The sequence below is a fragment of the Blennius ocellaris genome (genome assembly GCF_963422515.1).
Source record: "Blennius ocellaris genome assembly, chromosome: 5".
Taxonomy (NCBI): Eukaryota; Metazoa; Chordata; class Actinopteri; order Blenniiformes; family Blenniidae; genus Blennius; species Blennius ocellaris.
Window position 1 is genome coordinate 10,352,138 of NC_137654.1, and position 16,693 is coordinate 10,368,830.

Below are 16,693 nucleotides of genomic sequence, written 5' to 3' on the forward strand. Positions count from 1 at the left end.
AAGGTTTGGTTACGTCAACACTCCATCAAATCAAAGAGCTGAGTTCACGGTGTGACCCTTGGAGCGCCTTTAGTCATTCACGCCACTCATACAAGACAAAGACAAAGCAAATATTTGCAGGCATTCAATAAAATACGTGACATTTCCCATTTGGTGAATACACTGAGTTCACCTGTCGAAACAAGTCCTGTCCCTGATGAGTAAGGCTGCACTCATGACCTCCAGGGAAGAAAAGAACGGCAAGAAGTCACCAATCTTTAATGTTTATTCTGTATAAATCTGTGCTCTCTGCTCCTTTATCTTTTTCATGAATGGCTTCAGAGACCATTTGTGCTACTTATTTGAAGCTAAACCATTAGTAACTCCATGTCTGTCTAAATTAATCTGGCTACGTTTTTTAGAAACTCCCTCCAAGAATTACGACCAAGTTGAAGTGAAGTACGAAAAAGTTAGTAAGTTTGAGTTAGCGGTTTTAAAGCTGTCAGGATTTGGTTCACAACCTGGACTTTAACGGTTTTGAGAATTATAAATGTGTGTGCAACCTGATCTCGCATTCGTCATCATTTAATAATAATTTAATTAGTAATATTGTCTGCTTTTAATGTTTGCGTCCCAATTACTCAAATGAATACTAACTATGACAATGACTGGAAGGATGTATATAACCATGATAATTACTCAAAACGTATCGTCTGTTTAGACGAAAATGGCAAAAATGTTGAAAAAGATGTCATTGGCATTAAGGGCCACGAGTTGGAGCTGCTTTTGTAATGAAACCACACCCACTGTCGTTATTTTCCATCGACTAGCGCATGTGCATAAGAACTATTTACCACAACCGTGGTGAGCATGTGCAATAGCGGCATTTCAAAAGAGTTGCATTTTTCTCCATTTAAAGGTATACAGGAGGATTTTCCCGAATTTTAGGAAAGAACTGCCCTCTCCACCTTTTGAAAAAAATGCGCATGCGCAACGCTGTACCTGCTCCCGAGACGGAACGCCTACTAAAACGCGTGCGAGAGACATGCACGAGCCCAGTTCTCCTCGTGCACGCTCTGTTTACAAGTCACAAGTCGGCATCGCTCACATAAGCTCACTTTACAAGAAGATTTGCACCAGAGGGGGTGAAACTGTGTAAAAATGTCCGAGAATAATGCGTCGGGTCGGCCACCGGCATGATGAGGACCGTGTGGAGTGAGCTGCGCGCAGGGACGAGCACATACGACGGGCTTACGTCATATATCACCAGAATGATTGACAATTGGGAGGACCAGTTATTTTGATGATCCACCCGGAAGAAGAAAATCCTCTACTACACCGTTAAGGGAAGACAGAGTCAGGAACGTTTTCGAAAAGTTTCAATGGCTCTGTTTTGACTTGAAACAGTTGTCAGAATACACATTCAGCTATTCTTCTGGATCCTGAGATTGTAGACGCGTTAAAATTAAATTGAGTCAGCAGAATAGTTTGAGAATATTATAATGGTATAGTTCATCTTTTTTAAACATGTTCGTCATAAATTGGTGCAATGTAATGAATCAATCAGCACTTCACTCTGATGGCAAAAAGTTTTGACTCGTGAAGCATAGAAATAAGAAAAATTGCCAAAAACAATCATTATGAACAATAATAACAAAAACATTTAGCATCTTTCTAGTGCTCGTGTCCACTCAAAGAAATATTGCCACGTAGACAAACATTCCCAATGTTATTGGTAGTTTTCACCTTCCAGCTTTTCCTGTGTTTAAAGCACAGCTTCAAACAAAACTCTTTGAACCTGACCGGACGAAGGCCTGGCGACAGGACATGGATGTTGTTGTGTGGTTTTCCCAGCAACGTCGCAGGGAACTTGCAAACAGGTAGATGTCTGCTCGGCTGGAGCGCCTGATTTACCCACAACGCTCTCCATCTGACAACCAGCACAAGCAGGCCACAGAGCCTGCTGAAAAGAAAGAAAAAAACGGGAACAGCACAAAACTAAACTCTGTGCACTCAACGCCTCCATCCATCTCTGCACTCGTATATTTCTCTAAGAGCCCTCTCTAACATGTCTGCTTCAAGTGCTCTTCCAGGGCATGCCTCTACCCACTCACAGAGCAGAGGGAAAATTATCTCTCTGAAAGATGGATGGTGAAACTTTTTCTCTCGTTGCTGCTGTTGCTCTTGTGGTCTCAAGGGGATTTGGGGACATTTCAAAATGGCTGACAGCGCTGTATGTTAATAGGCCAGCGTTTTCTGGGTGATACAGTACAAGGGACTTCAGAGTGACAACGAGAAGGAATTTGGAGAGGCTGATCGGGGCATACCTCTGGCAACAGTGAGCAGCCTCTGAAAGAACTTGTTACCCCGGGCTAAGCCTCTCTTCGGCTCCGTGCTTCTGCTGGAAAACGCCAAAAGCTGCCTCATGGCATTCGCTTCAAGTCTGCTTCCATTTCTTCCCCTTTTTGGTGGGAGCCTTGCAAGCACAGTGTCAGAGAGGAACTGAAACCATGATACAACCCTGATATCAGAGGTTTTAAATGACCTTTAATAATTAAAGATGGTGCCGAGACACTGAGATGAATTCTCTCACATTGTTCCTATATTTTTCTTTCACAATTACCCAAATTGCTTGACTTTTTCAATTTCTTCTTACCTTTTTAGTACTGATCCATCTGCTTCAACTCATCCATTTTTATCTGATATTTCACTCCATTTTTCCCCTCTCCCTTCAACCTACAAAAATAATAGTGTTGCAACTGTTCAGCTAAATTCCAAGGCATTTTCATCCAAAGAAAATAATCCAATAAGGATTTGAGCAAGTCTGACAAGGACCGAACTGTGAGAGCGAGACAACTGGGTCAGAAAGTCTCCAAAAGTGCAGCTCTTGTGCGGCATTCCCACCCAACGCAGTTGTCAGTACCTATCAAAAGTAAGAAAAAAGGTAAACGGACATCAGGGTTATGGGAGGCCAAGCTCATTGATGCTTGTGAAGAGTGAAAGCTAGCCCATGTGGTTCATTCCAACATATGAGCTACTGTTTCTCTAATAAAGGACTACACAGTATATCTCAGTCAGCATAATAGAATGATATATGAACGAATGGCCATGATATCATAGCTGATATAGTGTGAACATCAACAGATAGCAGAAGGGTTGAATCTATAAGTCTGCAACCTGGAGCAACATGTGGCTCTTCAGCTCCTCTGTAGCTCCCTGAAACTTTCACAATATGTAATGGAAATAAACATTTCTTCACTTGTGCGTTAATCGCATTCCACACTGTTTTTTTTTTTTAATGCTCTAACAGCTAAATAAAACAGCTAAAACGGCCAAGACATCTGAAACTGCTAAAAAATGACAAAATAGCTCAAATTGATAAATTACTCAAAAATAAATACTAGAAAAATAGTCAAACTAAGATGATTAAAATCTTTTTAAAAGCTTTTTTTCAGGAAAAGAGAATTAATGAAAAAAGAAGGAAAATTAAAAAAGAAAGCCAAATAAGAAAGTGAGGAAAAAGAGGAAAAATGTAAAAATGAGGGAAAATTAAATAAAGTAAAAAGTAAAATGTTTTGTGTCACCAGACAGATTCTATTTGGTGGAAAATCATGAAAACAGTTCTTTTGGTTATGAAGCTTGCAGAGCCCTGGTCTCGACACTGACTTGGAGCTGAGGCACGGCGGGAGAGCCAGACGCCGTTAACTGGTCAACTGCTCCACTGTGCAATGTCAATCTTCATTTGGCATTAAAAAATACATTGCAGCTTGAATTGTCTAATTCTAGACAAACCCCCCCCCAAAAAAACCTTAAAAAAAATCCCTTCTAAATGCAGAAGTTAAAAGCCAATAACAGCAGTGGACACGCGTCTTCCGAGTGCACCGTTCACATGCTGATCATATCAAAAACTGATCACTGTTGAAAGTAATCACAGTCGGTGAGAAACGGTATATTGTTTATGTTTCCTTCAGATAGGAAGACAGCTTAAATCTGTGTGTGGCTGTGTGTGTGTGTATGCGTGTGTTTACAGATACAAGCTCAAGCTCGTGAGATATCCTCCGTTTGTCTCTGAAAGCCATCACGTCCTTGCCATTGTTGGCTAAAACAACAGGGGCAGACCGAGAGCCTCCCTCCAGTCAGACAAATCTGTCAGCCTGGAGGGCAAACACAGAGGGAGAGACAAGAGGGAGGAGGGATCCCTCAGAGGTTTCATCTCTCACAAAAGCTGTCATCGTAAGAGGCCTGTCAGACGACACAGGTCAAAAATTCCAGAACGCTGGGAAATTCTTGAAAACTCTAGTATCAGAGGGAGCATTACATTTGAAAACTAGATATCTTGTTTTAGTAGAAACTCAATCGACGCGAACACGTTGGTATCAAACATGGAGGGTATAAGGTCACACGATACTCACAACAGATGAGTTATGATGGATGCTGTATGCAAAGCAATGGATCCTCCAAGTTATTTGATATACTGTTTTTTTTTGTTCTTGCCCCAGTAGGAATGAAATTGACAAAATAACCCATTTGAGATATGATAGAATATAAGATTTTGCCTATTGGCACAGGCACAATACAGTAAGTCAATAAGCAATGAAGGCAGTCAATCAACAACATATAGGACATTTATCTAATGATCATCAACTTTAATTCACCAGTACAGTTAACAATCATCTCCTCCTTTATGTTCTGATGATTAATAACTGCATAAGAACTCAAGATCCAGGTCAACACTTGAATCCATTCCTTTACAGTCTGGGTGTTGGTCATGCTAGATCTTTTGGTCCTTCCTTATTTTGTTTCATTTTCCATTTATAAATCATCCATTCAGCACATTAGATTGTCTAAATCTACATGAATAAAGTGGCATTAGTACAGTTTAATTGGTTTATTGATAGATTAATAGATGTCTTGAGAAGTACTGCTGAATGTGTAAGAGAAAGTTGTACAAAGCCTGTAGTGGCCCCAGAGGGAGCTGCATGGAGTCTGACACAAGCCAATAATAGATTGCATGTGTCTTCTATTGTCCGTGTGTCTTCATGTATTCCACTGATCTGTTGAGAAACTCCTAAAAGTTTTTGACATGAACTTTACAATAAAATATTTATCCGGTAGATTAATTCCTAATCCCTATCTGACTCGTGTGCCTACGTTACCCACAATACCACCCAAGCATCAACAGCTTTTGGAAACAAGCTTCCACAGAAGAGGATCTCAAATCTTTTAACACCAGTTATATTACTTTCCTCTCAAACTTCCAGTCTTTCAGTCCCAGCCGGCGCTGCCTCAAATTACATGGCTTGTGTCAGACTCCATGCAGCTCCCTCTGGGGCCACAACAGGCTTTGTACAACTTTTTCTTACACATTCAGCAGTACTTCTCAAGACACCAGCACAGATCGTTTAAAATCACTTTGACATAAAAGTTTGAATTAAACAGGCAGACGGTTTAGATGAGTGTATAAACTTACAGTTAGTCTATAAAGGAGCAGGAAAAAGAAAGAGTTGGAGAGGGAGAGAAGCATGTGGATTTAGGTGGCGGGCTGCACAAAGTGCACCTGGTTGTAAGAACTGTGACAGCTTTACAGGGCGCAGGATTCCAGTGTAATTACAGGTGGAAGCACAGTGAGATGGGAACACTGGGAGGAGGGAGATGACGACTGTGAGAACAGAGACGAGCGAGGCCAGAAACAGAAAGACTTTAACATGTGTCAAACATAAAGAGTGGGGGCATAAAATCTAGAACACGATAATCCGCCCCGCCTGCCACCGAGGTGCGACGGACAAACATCGCACTGGCAGGAGACGCCGACGTGACAACAGACAGACACATGTGCTGGCCATCATCTGGAACCTGGCGACATGATTGAGGATGACGCCTGAAAGAAGCAAATATCAATGCATAATAGCAAAGACAGACGGATGTGAGGAGGGCGGGCCACGAGGGAGACAGAGGTGTGCTCACCATGACAACCCTTTGACAGAGAGATGAATGAGGGGGAGAAAAGGAAGTAACAGAGACTGAGGAGGAGAATAGCACGGGATCGGTCTACACGATTTGTTTGTTATTTTGGGACCCCAAGCTGTCAAGTCTCCCTCGTTTCCTGCCATGCACAGCACTGTAATGAAGACGGGAGTTAAATCAGGAAAGGCACGGGATTAGACTCCCGACATCTTTTAAACGTGAGAAAAGCTTTCCCAAAAGCGCCGATTCAGTGGCAAAGAGAAGCCTGGAAACAAGGATTCCGGCCGTTATATAACCAGCCGGAGTTCTGGCAGAGGAAAAAGTAGGGCCGCGTGTAACAGGTGCATGCCATGATAATAATGTGTAATGTAATTTGAAAGCGTCGGGTCAGTGAACAGAGAGAGTGACAGGATGTCATTAGGCTCGGAACATTGTTCTACTTGTCTTAACGGGACAATTTTGCACCTGATGCAAATTTTCTGCCCTTGTCATGTCTTCATCTGAGAAGTGACAACTGAGCTGACCTAAATACAAATCACATTTGGGCTTATGTGAACTCCCCCCTCCCTCCCCCTCCATCATCTCCCATGTCTCACCAAAGAAACCCTTTTCTCTAAACCTGATGTTTTTGGCGCGTTGACAGTAAGTAGTAACGCTCGCCACAGCAGCTTCCTCGCTCCAGCAATGTGGCCTTGGTAGCAGGAATTTTGTCACGGGTCCAGTTCCCCCGGAGGGAGCCCAGATCTCATGCAGACTGCTGCTCTGAGCTCTTTATGTCGGGGATAGAAGAGCGAGGTTTTCCGGGTCACTGTATAACCAAGGCCCTGCTCAGAGCCTTTGGGGTCAGTTTCACTTCCCTGGTCCCTCAACTAAAGAACAGCTTAACTGGGACTTTGACACCGGCGAACTTTACATCTTTCTTTCACTTTCATTAGCTCCAAAGTTCCACTGTTTGTTAAGGACTGTCATCTTTACTATCAAATGACTTACTGGTCACGCAACGGATCACAAAACTTAGGATTGTTTCACAGTTGTTGGTCACAGTTGAATCTTTTTTTTGGGGGGGGGGTGTCAAAACTTGACACGACAGCAAACGAAATGTTCGGAAGCTCTTTGAATTCATTTTAATTTGATTTTGCCTTCTGTTGTTGTCACTTGATCACAAATTCAACAGGTTTTTATACCTTCAGACTGTTTTTGACCACACGTATTCGCATAACTGCTTTGTTCGGATCCTTTCACTGCATCCAAATTAATGGGAGCATTGCTTAAAACAGCAGATTCACACAGAACAAATTTCCCTGTGGGATTAATAAAATATTTCTATTCTATCGAATCTGGATCAGCCATAAGCCAAACTATAGGTCATAAGTACATCACTACTGAATTTGTGTTTTTGGTATGACGCATATCTCCAGTGAGAGCCATCATGCATTGAGATGTCATTTGAGAGATCTTTTAACAACAGTAGGGTGTGGAGACAGACTGTCACAAAACAGACATCGGGATCTATCTTAAGTAAATTACCTTCAGGCTAGTAAACTAAGAAGTTGAGCACAGTTTGAGTCTGTGCCCCACATTATGTGGAGAACTGGCTAAAGTCATCTCTCGCTGCAACGAGCAAAAAAAAACCTTTTTCACACGGGTATTCTTGCTGACTTGATGTTACACTGTATGCCTGTGTGTACACTCTGAGCATGTTAACATATCACGTGGAGTGACAGGCATGTCACTACATGTAGGTGTCTTCGCGTACTATCTGGACCATCTGTGATCGCTATCAGCAGTGGAGTGATACACTCCTGGCTCGGGCTGGGAGACCGGCCAAGGTGAGTCGGCTGTGGTTAAGCGGTCCATCCCTTCCTTTGCTCTCCTCCATCTTTCATTGCTTTTTCATTTCTGGGTCCTTTATCGCGATGCCAAGCAGGCTCTCCACTGCCGCATTTTTAATTAAAATGTAAAATGTGCAATAACTCTGGAGACGCTGGGCTTGCTGGCAAACAGGACCACTGGACTTGTTTCTCCCCTTCAAGCCTTTTGTTGATTATTTCATCAAAGCCTTCCATCAGGCCTTTCCATTCGTCCAATTCTGTTCACTTCACTGGATAAATTCCCTGCCATAAGCCACGCAGGGTACACAGATTTACCAAAGGCACACCTTTGTAGAAAGGCTCTACAGCAACTGAATGAACTCTCGCTCTTAGACTACTGCCTAATCCATTCAAGAACCCTGAGAAAAAAATCCAATCCTTAAAGTCACTCTTCTTGACTTCCCATGACTCCCTGCAGACAAAAGGCTACTTGTGCAGACACGGACTGGATAAAGACCCCGGTACTCTAAGTTCAGTCATCTGGGTGCGGCTGTGCAGCGTTCTCACACACTTTCCAGAGCCACAATAAAATAAATTCCATCTCCGCTTTGGAAATACCCACAAGCCATATGTTTTTCTACCTGGGAAAGTGGTAGGTTGTCCCCTTTAACTGTGCAACGGGGACGCGCTTATCTATCTCCACTGTTTCTTGGTAGGATTAAAACAAGAGCAGGTGGTACTGAAGTCTAATATTTTAATTATAAGGCAGCCAACATGCTGCGAGTTTTCCCAGAGAGTTTCCAAGTAGAGACAGACCACCTCATCTGGAATAAAGACCTCTTCCGCTGAACTCAGAACAAACTATTAGACTTCTTAATACATTTTTCTTTAAAAAAAAATACTCTAGACAAAACACACCTTGTTAGAGCATGGATACAGCAAAGAAAAAGTAGAAATCTTGATGAAAGGGTAGTAATAACATTTTTTTCTTCAGTATCTCTCTTTAACACTGTGCTGCTCCATTTGAGTGAAATGAGGAGAATAATGATTGAATGGTAGGTGTAGAAGTGACAGTCTCAGTCTTGCCTTCCTGTTATTCCAAAGACACTTAAGAAATCCTTTTTTTTTTTTTTTGAAAACAAGCCTGAGGTGTTGGCAAATATCTTGGAATACATAAAGCTATTTTGGAATTATATTCATCTAGAGGATGTAAATTCTCCCAACCACATATGTTGGTATGAGATTAGCTTTTTCACTTTCATTAAGTAACAGTATAGAGGATTTCACATCATGTGCCTTATATCCAGGCACTTTACCAAATATGTTTAGTAATTGTAAAAAAAAAAAAAAAGCTGGAATTAATTTTCTTAATTTGGACACAAATAAAATTAGATCATCGACATAAAGGGCAATCCTGTGTTCTCTCAGCCCAGTTTTTGCACTAAGCTGTGCATGTGAGCGCATTGCAATAGCAAGAGGTTCAATATTTCTAGAATAGAGATGAAAGCTTGAGATTAAAGTCATAATGCAGAGTAATACTTTAGAGTAAAAAAGTTAATTTCAGAATAAAGTTGAATTGTTCAACATTTAAATCAACAGCTATAGTCTTAATATTCTTACACTGTTCTCAACATGCTATTATTCTAAGGTGTTTGACTAAATTTTAGGTTGTGGCCTTAACAAACCATCAGCCAACACCTGCTGTTATCAACAACTCTCTACGTTTCCAGGGCTTCCAGTCACTTATTAACAGCAGTTGTGAAACAACTTGACATTCTTCAAGAACTCTTTAATTGCTCTTTGAAACGAGAGTCGAGTGTCCTGTGGATGATTGGCGTGAGTATTATGAAAAATGACGAGTCAAAACTGGAGAGCTCCCTCCTCCCCTTTTCTCTTATCATCCTTTTCATTATCTCTTCACATATCTAGAAGGTGAGCATGGAGGGAGGGGGTGGCCAGGTTAGGAATTTCTACCGATTCCGGAGCCTCCTCCTTGCACAAACAGTGGGGAAAAAGCTCAACGTTTTCCCCTGAGGTCCAGGCTCATTCAACAAGGACGAGAGGGAGGAGGAGGAGGGGGCTCAAATAGTCATCCCACATCCCACCCACCCCGGAGAGCATTCCACAGGGCTGCCTGCTCGCCCGTCATTAGGCAGGACCACCTGCTGGCAAATCAGAACCCCCATCATGTTCTCAACAAGCCCGGCTAACTCCCATTAGCGGCCGGCCTCTGGACTGCTGTTCGCATACACATCATAAAGAGTCAGTGGTATGCCGAGCAATAAAATGTTGCTCATTAGCATCCCATACGGACGGCGCGCACACTGGCCGCACTCTGCATTACGGATTTAAAAACGCTCGCCACAAAGGGACAAAGAAATGATCTTTGATGCAGCTGTTGCATGACTGTGCACGGACGTCTGACTGGCTCATCTCTTCAGAAGTTAAAGATTAAAAAAAATGGGGGGCCACGAGAGGACGAGAGAAGGAAGAAGCAGGCCTTTGTTGCTGTGCTTCGTCAGGGCCTTGAGGGAAAGACTTTGGCATCATGTCATCGGGAGCTGAAACAAAAGCAGCTGATAAACACAGAAAGGCAGATAAGATCTCCCCATGCGCTCAACACCTCTCCATCAAGAGGGCTTCCTCTCCCCCAAACCCCCCCCAACACCTCTGCCTTCTCCCTTTGTCGCCATTAAGTGGAAAAAATGACATGAAAATAATAAACAGCACATGTTTCCTTCACTCAGGAGGACAAGGTTGAGCCGTCAACACATTACATCCACTTTCACGAAGCCATGACTTCATTGTGTTTCCACATAGAGCAAATAACTGCACTGGATTGCGTCTGACATGTTATCTGTCAACTCTTCGCACAGCACAATTGACAGCAATAAGATTTCACTGAATAGCAGCAGCAGCAGGACCAGACAAAGGAGGGGGAGTCAGTGCCAGACGCCTTCTCTGCTTATCTGCTCAAACAAGGTGCTAACCCAACAATGCAGACCTGATAACAATTGGATTTGCTTTTAGTGTTCTGGTTTTTAGCATGGACATGTGAATTAAGCATCGGGAAACAGAAAAATATCTATCTTTAAGAGGTGTTTGCAAGTGAAATAGTAGTACACACTCCTGTGGGGAGAGCAGCTCCTTGGCAGATGAAAGCCTGCACGGACTGAGCGGGCCCTGGAGTGGCACCACCCAGTGCGAAGAGCACGGGAGTTTGAAAAAAAAAAAAAAAACATGAAACATGATGCCTGAAGGCATCCAGCCTCATGCAGCCCGGATCCAAACCCTTACAAACACGCCACTGCAAACACAACATCACTCACAGCTCACGTCCTCACACGAACGGAGTGGGAAAGCTCTGTTTTAACTTCCATTCTGAAGTCACTCATCTTATTTTCTCTCGTCTATGTCCTTTTTTTTTTTTTTTTCTTCTGCAAAACTCTTGGTGGCAAGGAGCTCACACAAAGCCTTTTTTCTTCCACCTCAGACAATGAGCCTCCCCACCTCGCACTCTGCCAGGCATTCCTGAGACTATCCTAGCTATCGAAAATGTCAAGAATGAGGAGAAAGCAGCGGCGGGTACAACGAGTGCTGCGGCAGGTAGAGTCTTGTCCCGCTGCGCTAACATCCCCAAATCTCTGGGGTTAGTGGTTGCATGGAGCGGATGGGATCTGACTTGACTGTCTTAATTGAAACACTCCACTACAACGAATTTCACAGCTCGCTCTCTCCTGGCTGAAGAGTATTAAATCAGCGGATGATTTTTAAACCCAAAAACGCTGAGAATTACCACGTGAGGTAGTCGCAGATCATTTCAAGGAAGACGTTGAGTCTATTCCAGGGGTGTCGAACATAAAGCCCACAGGCCAACACTGGCCTGCAAGAGACTGCAGCCCGCCACACCACCAAGGAAATTTCTAAATAAATTCAAAGGAAACATTGATTTATTTATTTTTTTTAAGACTACTACACCTATCATTCTATTATTATTCTCCTCATTTAAGACATAACAACACTGAGATCCGAGTTGAGATATCTGTGACGCTGCCATGAACGCAAGCTGCCTCGTTGTGAAAATACAAACGAGCATTGGCCTCAAAGCCATACTGGCAGGGTGAAATTGTGAAAATAGGCATAATGCAATGGTTTTTGGGACATTTCACTGTATTTTTCACTGGAAGGTTTCATTAAAATTAGCTTTATTGTCGTCATTGTTTGTAGTTACTGCTTGGTTTTGTAAAAATCTAAATATTTTCATCAAAGAAAAGCTTTAAAGCATAAATGTAAAGGTTATTGTGGCACTATTTTACGAATCCGGCCCAGTCAAGATGAAATTGGTCTGTATGTGGCATCTTTACTAAAATATATTTGACACCGATCGATTTGATGTCCAACAACCAAGACTTTTTGCAATCTAACATTTTGCCTCATGACTCCTGGAGGTTTTTCTTCACTTCATTGATTCCACTGTAAGGTGATATGAGAAAATCAGGTTATGTGAAAGAAACCCTCTTCAAATACAAAGCCTCGAAACAAAAAGGGCACATTCTAGACAGTTTGTCAGAGCCAAGAAACTCCCCTTTCCACAACAGGAGTCCAAAGAGAAGAAAAGAGGGCTGAATAAAAAGGTTAGCAGTGCAGTGTTTCGTGCCTGGACAGACAAACAGAAGAAGTTTTATGTGTGTGCCAAATGCAACTTAACACTGCAAACAAGCTCCATCCATTGGAACATCCTGCCACCCAGAACTGTTCAGAGGAAAGTACCCGAGAATATCGACCATACAGCTCCTGCAACCGTGATTACCCCCAGAAAGAACTTCTTCCAAGGTGATTCGCGCTCTGATTCATTTCCCTCCCGGCCACGCACTGAAGTGTTCGACTCAAACTTTGAACAGCTGCCAACATTGTCAAGCACCAGTAAAAGTTAAACAGGAGCGAGCTGGCTGCGAGCTGGCATGCGGGCACAGGCTGCCACAGTCACGGTAGATGCTGACATTTATTAGTCATGGCTGCACGGCTCGCCTCATAAGAGCCTGACAAATTACTTCTCAAACGAGAAAGGACTCAGAAGAACAACAGCCTTTAATTAACTGGTTTTATGCTGAAACGCTGGTATGCAAATCACCTGAAAACACAACAATGTACAAATCATTTCACTCATTTCTGCTCGAGCTGCTAAAAGCTTCTCATAAAACATTTGTGTTCCGTGCGGTTTAATAATCATTTTCTTCTTTTAAAACAAGTTTTAAATGGCGAGAACATGTGAACACTGCCTTGACATGTGTGGCCCTTTAAAGCTCCCTTTGTCATGTGTTGAGCATACGCTGGCTTCGCCTCTGCCTTAATGAAACAGCCCAGCTACATGGTACAAAGGTCAAGAATCATCCATGAACTACCCAACCCCTGTCCTTAAGGTGCTTATCAGACACACCCGCCTCTAGAATTTTGCTGGGAAAGACCGGAGCCTCACACAAAGCTCCTGAACTGACTCAGGTGTCCCTGTTTCTCACAGTTATTGGAAATGTTGCCGCTGGGAGCCCGGGGTGATGGAATTTCAGCAGCCACCGATGTATGAAATCCTGGCTGTTTGAAGTGATTTACAGTCACTGTGAGTCTTCACACCACAGCGTGGACCCTGCATTTAACTCCTCTCAATGCACACAATATTCAAACGCATTTACAAAAACCCTCTCGTTGTGAGATTTGGTTTTACACGCATCACAAGTGCCGGTGCGGCCACTCACCTTCCACGCAGTGCTCCACATCCTCCAGGTTGCGCAGGGTAATCCTCATCAGACTGGAGTTGAGCGTGAGTTCGCTCTTGTGTTCGAACCCCACGGCCTCGGGGGCGAGGTTGAGAAAGAAAATGCGAGTGTCGCCCGTGGCCACCTGGTTGTCACAGATCCCGGGGTTTCCGAATCCGCCGATCATCACCTTGTTCCCGCCGTCCAGGAGGATTTCTCGGTTGACGTTGGACTTTCCTTTCAAGTAGCGCCACACTCGCACCTTTAAGGCAGAAATTTGAGGAAAATTGTTGGGTTTTTTTTTTAATTCTATGCACTACTGTCATAGCACACAAGGTATCTCAGCACCAAAAAGAAATCAGTATCACTGCTGCAGCAGGGAAAAGAAACAATATCACATCCATACACTGCTATTCACATGTACAATAAATGAATTTGGTGATCAATAACTTCTGTATTGCCTTTACCTTATGAGGCTCTGTTGAGACTTTTAAGACACAGCTAAAGACATTTTTAGTTAAAGCAGCCTTATGTGGCTTTTCATTAATATATATTCTTATGTGTCGATTTCTTATAGTCATTCAACGCCTTTTCATTTCTGCATTTTATCAATGTAAAGAACTTTGTGATTGTCTGAACGATGCTGTAAGAATAAAATCTACTTACTTACATAACACAGAGCTAATCAGTGCCATGGTAAATGATAGAATGCTCAGTTAAATACCAAAGCATTCTTTCATATCAGACTGTACTTGACATTAATAGTTATTATCAGTCATTGTTGCGCAATATGTAGAAAACCCTGAAATATTCATTCATTCTGCTCTGCATTCAGTTTAATGTGTGAGCAGCTAAATCGCATCCCCTGAGTAGTCAATTAGAAAATAAGACTCAAATGAAAATCAGTGCACAGGATGCGTGCAATACGACTGCTTGGCATACTTTAATGGGTCAAAAGATTAGAACTCAAACCACCAATATCAAGCAAATCCTGCAACAAAGTATAAGACCTGACGAATGCAGGGCAACAGTCACTCATCAATGGAACTCAGAGGGATTTTTTTTTTAAGAAAGATACATTTATATTGAGAGGATTTGAGTACAATTTGGCCCGCTACAGTAGTCGGACCCTCTCAGGAAAATCAATTGCCCACCTATGAGTTAACAAATTATACTGTATTGCCTGCATGGGTGGCATGTAATGGACTGGTGGCAAATCTGAATTAAAGTTTCTTTGAATCAGAAACCATGACTCCAACTCAGTCCAGCCACATGAACGCTGCGGGAGAGGCAGCTTTTTTGCACCGTCATGGGAAACCCTGCTCCTTCCGTTCGATGTTTGCTGTCTGGTCTCATCTCCGCGCGTTTGGTGTTGGATTTCTCTTTCGAGAACAAGCGCTGCATGCCTCTAATCTGCTCCAGTTTGTTCCATCGGAAGACGGAGAGCAAGTGGGCGCTGGGGAGAAAGAGCAGCGACGGAGCTGACCAAACACCACTTGTTTATTTTTCACAGATTATAGAGTGGTCTGCCGCAAGTCTGTGCAAAAGTTTCACAATGAATTGCTGAGGGAGGAGGATGGAGGAAGGGTGCTTCCTGACTAAAGTGTGATTATTTGTGCATTGGAGTCACAGGATGTTGTTTTTCCCCAATGCTGTTTATAATGTCTGTCTGATAAAATCCCAACCATATAAATCCTGCTGTCTTACATGTTTGACTGCTGACAAGGTGACGCACGGCTGTACATCTTTGCTGCTTTAGGCACACCTTGTTGAAGAAATCTTGGGTTGCAGACATGCAGATCATCGATCAATACCTCTTTTATAACCAATTCAGGGCCAGTGGAAGCTGGAGCCTATTTCAGCTGAAAATGCTTGAAGGCAGAGCCATCACAGCAGAAACACCTACAGGCATTTTATCAACCTTGCAGGCATGTTTTTGCACCGTGGAAGCAAAGTGTAGTATATTGAGAAACCCACATGCACAGACAGTGGGAACATGCAAACTCTAAGAAACTTGAACAGGGAAAATTCTTGCTGAGGACAAGAATGATTGACTTACAGTTTTATTATATAAATAGTTAATTAAGGGGACATCCCTGTCACTTCAAGAAGTCATATATACCTTACTTTGGCATGCAAGCTGTACCATTTTTCAGCAACACTCAAATCGTGACTCAGAATATTGTCCTTTCAGAAAGTTGCAGGAGCAAGAGGTTACAGTCAGGGGCCACAGAGGGACCTCTCTCCTGCTGCAGCATGTTGTGGATGATTACAGGGCCGGTCGGGCCCGCCTTATCGCTATGTAATTCTTAAGAGGAAATTATAGAAATCGCTTCATTTTGGAGGTTTGAAGTGGATCAACTGTGTGCGTCCTTGTTGCGGTGGTCAAACGCTTCGAGAAGAAGGAGTTTGTAAAATGTTTGTCAGGCGAGCTGCCGATGCCTTTGGAGCATGAACCCGCTGGTAATGGCTCCCGTCGGGGCGCACATATCCTATAATGTGACTTAAACACTGGCAGCAGGTGTAATGTCTGGGAAATGTGTGCGCTCCTGCGGATACTTAACTGGATCGCGTCTTAACGCTGCACACAAAAACCTCTTACCTTGCAGGAGTAGGTATTATGCACGGGGTCCACGTTAATGATCTCGTCCACTGTGCCGGTCAGGACTATGTTGGCCTCTTCTTCCCTGTCCTCCAAGTCTTTCTCCGGGCAGCTTGCGGCGCAAGGCGACCACAGAGCTGCGAGCAGCCCGGCCAGGAGCAGCGCAGTGCGGCCGGCGCGGAGCGTCCGCCTGGAGCCCATGACCACCACACTCAAACTTTACTTTGTTTTTCTCTTTTAGACTAAACGTGACCACCCGGTGCGTCCCCGCTGGCGGCAAACTCCAAAACTTATCCGCGAAGAAGCGAGCCTCCTTTTCTCAACTTCCAGCCCCCGATCCTCGCATCTGCAGCCCGGGTTCAAAATCCCTGCGTGCCGCCGCCGGCTGGAGAGACGAGCAGGAGGGAAGAGCGCTAGGAGGAGGAGGAGGAGGAAGGGCAAGGGATCTCTCTCTCCCTCTCTCTCTCTCCTTCTCTCCAGGAATGCAACTGCACTTCTCTCTCCCTCTCTATTCCCCTCTTTTCCCCTCTCTCTTTCTCTCTCTCTCTCTCTCTCTCTCTCACATGCACACACACACACAGAGACAC

General features: G+C 43.5%; 1 protein-coding gene across 1 annotated transcript in view; it reads right to left on the reverse strand.

Moving 5' to 3' along the window:
• Positions 1–16,399, reverse strand: part of agrn (agrin) — a 318,771-nt gene extending 302,372 nt beyond the window's left edge. Inside the window, exons 1-2 of the mRNA XM_080496608.1 lie at positions 16,107–16,399; positions 13,505–13,766 (exon numbers count right to left, since the gene is read on the reverse strand). Coding sequence (XP_080352734.1) covers positions 13,505–13,766; positions 16,107–16,307 — 463 coding nt within the window. The 5' untranslated portion in view covers positions 16,308–16,399. The remainder of the gene's footprint in view (positions 1–13,504; positions 13,767–16,106) is intronic.
• Between the last annotated feature and the right edge of the window lie 294 nt (positions 16,400–16,693).